The sequence below is a fragment of the Neophocaena asiaeorientalis genome, unplaced genomic scaffold (genome assembly GCF_003031525.2).
Source record: "Neophocaena asiaeorientalis asiaeorientalis breed wild unplaced genomic scaffold, Neophocaena_asiaeorientalis_V1.1 scaffold254, whole genome shotgun sequence".
Lineage (NCBI taxonomy): Eukaryota > Metazoa > Chordata > Mammalia > Artiodactyla > Phocoenidae > Neophocaena > Neophocaena asiaeorientalis.
Genome location: NW_020174705.1, coordinates 1042122 through 1053300, shown reverse-complemented (window position 1 = coordinate 1053300; position 11179 = coordinate 1042122). Strand labels below are relative to the sequence as shown.

At 63.0% G+C, this 11179-nt stretch overlaps 1 protein-coding gene across 1 annotated transcript in view; it reads right to left on the bottom strand.

The window, feature by feature from the left end:
• CACNA1H (calcium voltage-gated channel subunit alpha1 H) overlaps positions 1-8306 on the bottom strand; it is a gene marked incomplete at its 5' end in the record, with an annotated part of 26389 nt that extends 18083 nt beyond the window's left edge. Inside the window, 8 exons of the mRNA XM_024759589.1 lie at positions 646-1088; positions 2251-3028; positions 4190-4282; positions 4411-4729; positions 5088-5247; positions 7394-7491; positions 7939-8072; positions 8178-8306. Of these exons, the coding sequence (XP_024615357.1) occupies positions 646-1088; positions 2251-3028; positions 4190-4282; positions 4411-4729; positions 5088-5247; positions 7394-7491; positions 7939-8072; positions 8178-8306 (2154 nt within the window). The remainder of the gene's footprint in view (positions 1-645; positions 1089-2250; positions 3029-4189; positions 4283-4410; positions 4730-5087; positions 5248-7393; positions 7492-7938; positions 8073-8177) is intronic.
• Positions 8307-11179: the final 2873 nt, after the last annotated feature.

Here is an 11179-nt window from a genome sequence, read left to right as displayed (position 1 = left end):
AAAAAAAAAAAAAAAAAAAAAAAAAAGTGAACTGGCCTCGGTCCCCAGAGTAGACGTCCTCTCCCTGCCGGACCCAGCCGCTGCTCCTCCCTGGTGAGGCCCCAGTCCCAGGCAGGGGCTACTGGGGGGCCAGGCACCACCCATACAATTCCTCCTCTGGGGGCCATTCCATACCACTGGCCTCTCCGGGCCACCCAGGGGCATTCCAGTGGGCACATTCTGGCTCATGTAAGGGGGGGCCACTCTCTGTGAGAGCTGGGCTGTGGGAGTCCCATCCTGAGAAGAGCACTGGGTGGCCTGGTGAGCGCCCTCAGCCCCCTGCTGCCTCTGGGATTGTGATTTCAAACCCCCACCCCAGACAGGAGGACCTCCAGGCGGGAGCCACAGTTTCTCCATTCACCCCTCAGCAGAGGCCCAGCCAAGGAGAAGCACGAGCGTTTGCTGAGTGGCTGATAAAAACTGCCACAACAGCTGACATTCAGCTCTAACGCCATCCCTGTTCCCCAACCCCCAGAAACCCCTCTGTGGGGCCCTGTAAGAGACTGAAGTCTCAAGGAGACACGAGGAACGTGCTCCCCGGGGGTCGCTCCGAGGGCTGTCCATTCAGGCCCACTTCACCTCTGGAGGGTGCACCGGGCCGCCTACCTGCTCATGGTACTCGATGCCCATGCTCAGCGTGTTGGTGAGGATGGCTACCATGATGCCGCGGTTGAAGTATTTGCTGTCCACGATGCGGCACAGCTTGCCGCTAAAGGAGGCCCAGATGCGGCCCAGCCCTCCCTGCTCGCCTGCCACCGCCCGCCGCTGTGCCCTCCGCCGCGTTCCTCCTGAGCCTGGCGTGTCCGCCGCTGGGGGTGGCTGCATGGGGTCACGGCGGTCTCCATGCCGCACATCCCGTGTGAATTCGTAGACCCCGTTGCTGTCCGAGTCTCCACTGTCTGAGTCACTGAACTCCAGCTCGGGGTCCTCCAGGGCGCTGGTGCAGTACGGGCAGCTACTCAGCTCACAGGTCAGCGTGCCCGCCTGGGGGCTGGGCAGGGGGCAGGGCACGCTCAGGCCTGACAGACGGCTGGGGGCCTGGCCCAGTCCTGCAGGGAGAAGGATGTGGGCAGCCTCAGGCCGCTCAGCTGCAACACCAGGCGCCTGGGACCCACATGCACAAGCAGGCTGCCATGGGGTGAACGGTGTCTGTGTAGACATGCACATCGTACACATGCACACGCCTGGGCACTCACACCTGGGTATATGTGCACATGTGGGAACATTCATACACACCTAGGCACACGCCTGAGCACATGCACAGACACACATGCCCACGCCCTGCACAGGTACTCTCTGTTCACTCAAGGATAAAAAGAGGCAGAGAGGCTCATCCACCAGGGGGCCACGCCATCCACAGAAATATGACGTGAGCCACTTTCCAGCAGTCACGTTAAACGGATGATGTGACTGTGAACATTCCAGGTCACGATGCGCAGGAGCCATTGTCGCTCGGTGCTGCCTGCCCGGCTGAGTCTCTGGGGCGCAGGTGACTGCACCGGCGGCGGCGGCTTAGACTCCCCACAGCCAGGAGCCCTGCGGGGCCAACCTGCCCCAGTGGGCAGTGCAGGACTACAGGCATGTGCATTCTGACACACCCCGGTCACTGTGTGAGGACACACACACCTCTACCCACTCCAGGCACCCTGAGGGCTACTGCCCGCGCATGCCACCTGGGAGGGCCTCAGTCTGCATGGGACGCCAGTGTCTGGGGTCACAGTGTCCTGCCCGTCCCAGGTGGGTGAGGCCGGCACCTCAGGTGGGAGGACCGAGAATACCGGGAGGCACCCCGGCCCCTCTCTCCTCGGCCTTTGGGAGCTCTGTGACCTCGGCTTTCCCTTCCCTCTGCCTCAGCCTCAGTCTCCCCACCTAGAAAGGGGGCCGGCCACTCCTCCTGAGAAATGACCAGGCCATGGACAGGTGGTTCCTCTCAGGGCCAGGCGTGGGCAACGGGGCACAGCCCCAGGGTTTTTTTTGCTAGCTTCAGAATTCTCATTTCCACGTGGCAAACGCTCAGGGCTACAGGATGGATGGAGGTGGGGGGGGGCACCTTCTCCCATCTGAGGTGCCCAGGACCTCCCTCACCTTCTTCCCTTCATCCAGGGCTCCAAGGGAGGAAGGCTGAGCTCACGAGAGTTCGCACACAGGCGAGGATGTCCCAGGAGCCCATCCCCCCACTCCCCACTGCTCCCCACAGGGTGAGGTCCTTACCGTGCTCCCCAACCAGATGCTGGATCTTCTCGCAGGGGTCGGGGCTGCTCAGGCTCAGTGGGCTGTGCCCCCCGGCTCCCAGGGGTCCACCAGGACGCTTCCCCTTGGGCCCGGGGCCACCTTTGCCACTGCCTGCGGCCGAGGGCAGGATGGTGGGGTAGTTCATGGTGCCCAGCCCAGTGGCCAGCTTGAGGCTGGCAGCGGCAGTGGCCACAGCATGTGCCGCCCGGGCCCTCTCCTGTGGCCCCTCCACGTGGCAGTCTGCATGGTACACGCTGTGCACTGACTCAGCGTCAGGGGGCCCATGTCCGGGCGAGGGAGGTGCTCCGGCCCGCACCAGCCTGGTGTCACCGCCGCCTGGCTCGGGGCCTGGCCGGCGTGGGCTGCCATGGCTGAAGTGGTAGTGGTGGTGGTGGTGGTGGTGGTGGTGGTACACAAGATGGTGGATGGAGGTGGCGCGCCCTCCCGCCCGCCGTGGCCGCCACCCAGCGCCCTGGCCGTGCGGCACGCCGCTGGGGTCCACCTTCTTGCGCCAGCGGCTCTGCCAGCGGGCATAGAGGCGGAGGCCACGGCGCTTCAGCTTGCGGCACACATGGCCCACGTACCGGAGGAGCTCCTCATAGCAGCTGCCAGGCTCTGAGAAGCTGGCCAGCGTGCTGTCGTTGGACAGGTAGCGGGCCCGCTGCTCCCGCATCAGCTGGCTCTCCCGTTGCTTCGTCTCCGAGAACTGCGTGGCGATCACCACTAGGCACAGGTTGATCATGAAGAAGGAACCCACCTGTGGCGGGCGGGAGGCAGCGAGCTCACCGGACGAGTGCCCCAGGGAGGCAGGGAAGCGGGGACACTGGGACCCACCGCCCTGGGCATCGGACTGGGCAGGGCAGGAGACCAGGACAGCAGCTGTGGTTTCTACACAACAATCAAGCCCCTGATGAGAGAAATACTGAGCCCCACTGTGCGCTGTCCGTTCTAGGGGCCCGGGATATGGCCCCCGGGTAGCCGGCGGCGGCAGGGCACCCTGTGATGGGCAGGGTCCTTGCTGATCCGATGTTGAGCCCCAGCATTTGGGATGGGTGGTGCAGGGTAGGTGCTCCTTGCCTGTTTGTGGACAGTTGCAGGACGTGTGGGGAGACCCGCCTTCCCGTCATCTGTGTGGTTTGTCCCCTCGTCCTTCAGCTCTGTCCCCAGCCACTCCCTCCCGCCCGGGTCAGGTCTTCCTCAGCCCCCACGGCTTCACTGTCCTCTGTGGCAGGGTCACCGGGTGACACTCTGCTGTTTGTGTTTATGGTCTGAGATAAGGCACGACAGGTGCCTGGTTTAATTCACGGCTGGTCTTTTCAAACCCCGCCCCAGGCACCAGGGGCCACTGAGAGAACCAAGTGAGGGCCACCCCTGGGGGCCACAATCCCTGTGGAGGGCCGTGCCTGGGGGAAACACCTATACTGTGGAGAACTGTGCTGAGAGCCCATGTACACTGTGGGGGGACTGTGACCCCAACAGGTGATCCTGACTCTCCTGCAGCCTCCTGATAGGACCTGGCCATGGGAGGGCCTGAAGGGCTGTCTGAGGTCTCTCTCCCCTCCCCCCACACACAGGCTTCTCTGTCCTCCCAACCCTGCCCACCTCCTCCTGGGGCTGGACAGAGTCTCCCCCCAACTCCACCAAGGGCCCCCACCCACCTGCCCTGTACACGACGGCCCTGGGTCTCTGCTGCCCCTGCCCTGCTCTATAGCTCAGTCAAGTGCAGGGACCCAAGAGGGCCAGCAAAGGCCAAGATGGCGCTGCACCAGGGGCACAAGCAGGATCTCGCTGGACCCCGGGGACAGGACGACGCCTGCTAACAGAGGAGGAGCTTGGGATCTGAGAAAGGGCTGTCGCAAAGCGGGGGCGCCCCCCCCCACCCCTCACCCCGTGCATCCCACTCTGCCCCTGCACTTACAATGATGAGCAGGATGAAGTAGATGAAGTTGTAGAAGGAATGGGCATCCATGACGTAGTACATGATGTCCACCCAGCCCTCCAGCGTGATCACCTGGTGGGGGGCAGGTGGCTGGACACACGGACAGCCCTGAGAGGGCAGTGGGCCCTCCACGCCTGCCTGGTACCAGCCCCCAGGCCCCGCATGCTGGGCGCCCAGTGCAGGGGAGACCCAGAGCCCACCTGGAAGATGGCGATCCAGGCATAGCCGATGTTGTCGAAGCTGATGGCCCCGTTGTGTGGGTTGGAGTCGCCCGAGCGGCACACATTGTAGTACTGGTTCCAGTTGATGCAGGTGTGGTGGTCCGTGCCACCTACACCCTCGGCCTGTGGCTGCCCATAGGCCTCCCAGCCCAGCGTGCACTCCACGCGCAGCTCGCGGCGGCTGGGGATGTGTGAGCACTTCTGCATGCCGTTGTCCCGGCGAGAGGAGCAGATGAAGGGGTTTTCCTCACCCTCCTCCGGCTGGTAGTATGGCCGCAGGAAGCTGAGGTTGCTGTTCCTGAAGGCACAGAGATGGAGAGACAGAGAGAAGCAGACAAACAGACACAGTCAGACAGAGGTAGAAACACACATAAAAACCAAAAGTAACAGAGACAGACCCAGGCCCACCAGTGCTAGTGCTGCTCCAGGAAGGGTGTGTCCCTGGGAACAGGGCCTGGAGGGGAGGAGCCTGTTAGGGGATGAGCCTGGAGAATGAGGAGACTGTTGGTGGAAGAGCCCGTTAGGGGAGGAGCCTCTGGGTGGGGAGGGGAGGGGCCTGGAGGGGGAGGAGCCTGCTAGAGGAGGAGCCTCTGGTGGCAGGCCCTGGGAAGAGCAGATTCGGGGCATCTCCTGCAGGGTGGGCAGGGCCCCTGCACCTGGCGAAGGTGCTGTCCAGGAAGCAGCGGTTGCGCAGCAGGCCAGCCCAAAGCTGGACACCCACGATGCCGAAGATGAAGAAGACAAAGAAGCAGAGCAGGAGGACGTTCCCGAGCATGGGCAGCGTGTCCAGCAGCAGCGTGACCAGGATCCTCATGCCTGCAGGTGGCAGGGCAGCCGGTCAGTGCAGCAGAGCCCTCCTGGGAATCCCTGAGGCACCAGGCCCTCCTGGGAGCCCTGAGCCCTCTGCCATTCACAGATGGACATCAGCCCCTCTGTGGGGGACATGAGCTGGGCCCCCCCAAGTCCAGCATGCCCCAAAGGACAAACATCTGCGGTAAGACACCACAGAGGGGAGCAAGGCCATGGCCTGGAGGGGCTCAGGGCGGGAAGTCCCTGATCCTTGCGAATGCCATATGGGAACACACTGCAGCCAGGCAGGCCCCCAGGGTGACCAGACCAGGAGTCCCGCGGCCCCAGGCTCCTGCATGCGAGCAGCAGCCTGGGGGTCTTGCAGCAGATACTGGGTTCAGGAACCAGCGTTTCTTTCCATTCTCTGTGAGAATCACATTGAGCAGAGCCCTGCACTGGAGGGGAAGCAGGGGCTATGTGCACCCCAGGGCAGGAAGCGGCTTTTTAGAGGCAGTTTTGAAGCTCTTGCTCCTGGGTGCAATGGGCTGCGTGTACACCGATTATTCGAGGGAGTGGGTCAGCCAAGCCCCATGCGCCCCTTGGTCCCGGGCCTGCCCCCGTCCCAGACATCAGTGAAGATAAGACTTGTTTCCAGAAACAAGCAAGAGCTGACCTAAGGGTACAGGCAGAGCCCTGGGCCAGGGGGCCTCGTGGAGAGCACCCTGGAGCTGTTGGATGGCAGAGGTGGGACCCCTGGGGTCACAGGGGGGAATCACAGCTGGGAGAAGCACTTAAGTTTCAGAAATGGCCAGGAGGAAGATTCATCAGGGACAAAGTGAGCACCACCCTGGCCAGACAGCAACTGGCTCAAAAGGCCACATGTGATCTAGCGTCAGAGTGGACCCCAGGCAGCCAGAGTGTGACACTGGGGGCTCACTGCGAGGGGCACATGGTCCTGTCTGGGGAGGCACCCTGTTTGGGACCAGGGCATGTCCCCAGAGCGAGGCCAAGCTGCTGGCATTTGGTCTGAAAAGTGAAGATCTGTGTTGTGAAAGGGGCTGTATTATCACTTCACATACTGAAAGGGGGTCCAGGTGAGCGGACTGAGTGCCTGATGGTGCTGGGCACAGAGCCAAGAACCACACGTGACACCTCACCTCAACCCACAGCCATCCTTGAAGAGGGCCACATTCAGAGTTGGGTAAACCGAGGCTCAGAGAGGTACAGTACTTGCCCAGGATCACATAGCATCTGAGCCCTGTCTGATCCCTGAGGGTATAGCCAGGTGGCAAGTAGAAGGAAGGCCCAGGGGTCTCACAGCATAAACCTCACCCACCTGCCCTTTGGTGGAGCTGACAGCCCCAGGGGGAGGGAGTGACCCACACTGGGGGTGTATGACTTCTTGGAGGGGCCGCAGGACACACCGTGACCACCCGGACTTCGGTGCTGAGGCCACCAGGACCCAGGCCAGGCAGCCAGAAAGGCTGTGCGCACCTACCCGGCACACACAGATCCACATGCACGTGTGTGTATGCTCACTTTACAGTCACACGGGCATCACCCTCACACAACCCCAGGAAAATTAACAGCTGAATTCGATCACATCCCTGAAGACTCTGAAGACATAGAAACTCCCAAACAGCCCCATGTGGGTAGATGACCTGGGTCCGGACAGACCACATTCCAAACGAGCAGCCACGTGACCCCCTGGAAGCTTCTCCACCCTTCCCTGAGCACCAGACCCTTTGGCAGAACTCAGACCTGAGAACCAGGGTGGGACAGACAAGAGAGCAACCAAGTCCTGCACAGCTCCCGGGCACGACCCCAAATGCTGTGCAGATGAGGAATCTGAGGTTCAGGATGGCCCCTGTCACTCAGCAGCACTGTGGGGAGTCGGGGCCCCACACAGTCTGACTGCGCATCACACCCCAACTCGGCCCAGGGCTGCTCTGTCCCCCCCAGAAAAGCAGTGGCAAATCCTCAGGTTCCTATGGCGAGTGGCAGGAGGCCAGCCTCTCCTACCCCGGCACTGGGGTCTGGGCTGGGGCCAGAGCATCCAGACGCCGTACAGGCAGTGTGGCCTACTGGTCTTGTGCCCCAGTGGGTCCTCAAAAGCTCTCATCAGGGCTGGCAGGACACGCCTGTCCCAGGCCCGGGTGTGAGGGTCACTTACTGGGCACACGGTTGATGGCACGGAGGGGCCGCAGCACACGCACTGTCCGGATGGCCGAGAGGCTCACGTTGTGTCCATCCAGAGAGTACTCCATCATGCTAGGAGTGGGGCAGAGGGGACGGGTGCTCAGGCGGCCGAGAGCCAGGCCAGCGGGCACACGGTTCTCTCCAGGGCACCCTGCCAGCTGAGGCCAGGAGGCCCAGGGCAGGTGAGCACATGCCAGAGGCCTGGTCCCCACACCTGGCACCCAGCCTGGCTGGGCTCCAGGGCAGGGGAAGCATAACCTTAGGTTACCACTGGGGGCTCCTCACCACTCACAGGCCAATCCATGCACCCTGTGTCTGTCCTGCTGTCCCTGGTGCTGGTAGGGACAAGTGTCCTGCCCCTGGCACCCCAGACCCAGCACCCCCTAAGTACACCTCCCCATCCCTCTTCCTGGGGGACCCAGGGGCTGCTATGGGGTCTGAGGGGGGCAGGGCTCCCAGCCAGGCCTGGCCAGGCACAGGGGCCGCCCTGGTCTGGTCTGCGGTGGGGCAGGGCCATACCCCGCCATGACGATGAAGAAGTCCAGCCTGTTCCACGTGTCGCCCAGGTAGCACTTCTGCCCGAACAGCCCGAGGGCGATCATCTTGATGACCATCTCCACCGCGAAGAAGGCAAAGATGAAGTCGTCAAACGCCTGCAGGAGAGGGGCCTGAGAGCTGGGCCTGCACCCCTCACACCCAGCCCAGGTCACCTGTGGCCAGTCCCGCCCTGCCTGCCCCGCCCCGCCTGCCCCGCCCACCTCCAGGATGCTGCAGCGCTCCGAGCGGCACTCGACGTCCTCGCAGGGGCGGAACATGCCCAGGGTCACGCAGTTGAGCATGATGACCAGCATGCTGATGTGCTCGAACCACGTGGGGCAGGTGCCGAGTTAAGGGTCCATGTGGTGCCCCAGAACCCACCCCCAGCACCCCCTACAGCTGCCACAGGGACAGTCCCTCAAAATCCGCGCCCCCGTGCCCAGGCCATCAGCTGGGCAGTGAGGGACAGACCCCCAACACCGGCCTCTGGACACTGCTGCCAACCCCTCATGTACAGCAGGACCATGGATGGAGGCGGGAGGCCAGCCACTGCCCCCCTGCCAGACTCCCCCAACTGTGATGCCCTAAACTGAGATCAGCCTCTCAAATTAGCAGTCTCACCAGCACTGTCCAGCTGGGACCCCAAATACCACAGACACCTTATGAGGGCAGCCCTGAAGACCCCTCCCCCTGGCCCTGCATGAAACGCTCCGTGACCCCAGCAGAAGGAGAATGCCCTGACCACAGCGATGGGCGATGAGCAATGTGGACTTGAGCCCAGCTCAGTGCCTGGGCCCGGAGGACCCACAGCCCTACTGTGTGCCCAGATGAAGGGGGCCGGGACATGGACGAAGGACAGGTGAGTGAGGACACCCTCCGCCCCAAGTTAGTCCTGGGAGTGGAAGCCGCCTGCCCGTGAAGGGTCCTGTCCAGAAGACTCTTCCCTTTGGCAGGAGAGTATCCAGCCAGGACTTCAGGGCGCCGGGCCAGCAGCCAGGGCTGCATCCCCTTGTGCTGTGTGAACCTGGCCACCCTGTGGGGTCGCCGGCCCTCAGAATGAAAACTCACCCAGGATCCCAGAATGCTCAGCCATTCTAGGAGTGGCCACCAGGTGGCACCGTGGCTCCACAGAGGCCATGGCATTACTCTGGCTATGACGCCCTCAGTGGCTGTCTCCAGACAGGGATGCACCCCCATGTTCGCTTCCTTTGGCTCATCAGGAGATCGGGGAGCCCTGTGGTGGGCCGGCCGTGTCATGTATGAGGAAGGGACCCACACCACAGGTAGGTGACCCAGGGGCTGCCCGATGGGGGATAGACTGCGTGGGGGGGATCCCCGGCTGGGGGACTGGGGCTTCACCCAAACTCCTGGATGCAGGTAAGTGCCCGTCAGATGGGAGGGCCCTGGAGGCATTCCTTGTACCCCACACACCACCCCCACGTCAAGAACCCCCTCCCACCGGGACCCACCCCCACCCCCCAAGGCGGGCTTTCTGTGGGGCTGCCTGCCTGTCCTGCCCTGGGCTGGAAAGAGTGAGGGTGTGAGCAGGAGGCCCCCAGAGGTCTTCTCTGGGCTGGTGTGGGGTGGATGGGGGACTTTCCTTTAAAGAGAGAGAAGTCGGCACTTGGAAAACACCGCGTGTCAGTAGACAGCCTGAGAAACCTGGTGTTGAGACCCTGTACCTACCCACTTGGGGACCACCCCGTCCTGCAGTCCCCACCCTGCCCTGCAGCCACCAGCCTGCCCGGCGCTGAGGGGACTGAGGCAGGATGACAGGGACAGGGCATCCACCCTCAGATTCCTTGGCTGCAGCACATACTGGCTGTGTGACCTGGAGCCTTGGTGCCCCTCCGTTTCCCCTGTGCTCCTCCAGCTGGGTAGGTGGATGCGTATCTCATGGATCAACAAGGTGACCAAAGCAGCAGGGCCCTGCTCCCCAAAATGAAGGTCAGTCCCAGCGCCATGAGTGCCCACTCCATGCTCCACCACATGTGGACACTGGGCCAGGGGTCCATGCGGCCCCACCTGTGAGGGGCTCTGATGCCAAGGGCACCTCACAAACTGGCAGAGGCTGTGCTGTGACTGTGTCAGGGAAGGACAAGGCCTGGGAAGGTTCAGGGCCTGCATGCTTATTCAGGTGTACAGGCCCCAGGATCAGGGCAGGAGGAAGGCCAGGCCATGTGTGTCCTTCCTTTGTGGGGCCCGGCAGCCTGCCCCGCCCAGACCCCTCTCCCTCTGCCTCCCTGCAAGGGCAGGGCCAACAGTTGCCGCTCTGAAGCCCCTGGCCCTTGGCACACTGCACAGTGTGGCACTGGGCCACCAATATAATTACCCGTTCCCACTGAGAGCACCATAATTACACTTAATGGGTTCAGCAGTAACAAGTGCCTTTGCTGTGATTTGGCTGCAGAAAAACAGAAATCAGCGTCCTGCTAAGACAGCGCTGAGGGCCCAACCCCGCAGGCCCGTGACAGCGCAACGGGAGCTGGCCGAGAAGGGCTGGCAGGGTAGCTCGGTGCACAGTCGGGGCCTGTGGGTGCTGCAAGGTCCCCGTGGGTGGGGTGGGGGGAGGAGAGAGCTGCAGCTGAAAGCTGCTCCAAACACCCATAGTGCACCTACTGTGCGCCAGCCCACGGGGCAGCCACAGTCCAGCCCGCCCTGCACAGACTGGGAGCTCTGGTGGCTCGCCCGGGGGGACCGGGCGTGGGTCCCAGGCTGTGTCACGGGATGCTGAGGCCACACACTGAAGCCAGTCCTAGGGCACCGCAGCTCTCCCCGTGTCCTGACCCGCTGGCTGCAGCCCCTGGGAGCTGCGCATGGCTCCTCTGTCCTTCACTGCTGCAAACAGCACCTCTGGAAGAGGGGCTACAAGGGTGTCATTGTGTGTCTCCCAGGAGCAGGGGTGGGTTCTCAACACTAAAGCTGTGGATAACATGCCTGAAGGACAAGCACCCCCAGTCCCACCAGCGAGGACACTGCCACACAGCAGGGAGCAGGCAGCTCTGGGTCTGGGCGCGCGATGCTCAGATTCTCCCCAGGCCTGGCTGGACCCTTGGTCTTGCAGGCACGTGGCCCCCCCAACCCCTGCAGGGAGACAGCACAGAGCAGCCTGGGCCCTCAGTTTGCCCATACAGGCAGTGGGGGTGTGGGGACTGTCTGGTCCTGGGACCCTCCTTCCTTGCCCCACTTCTTCGAGCTCTCCCCTGACCCCGAGTGCTTCCGC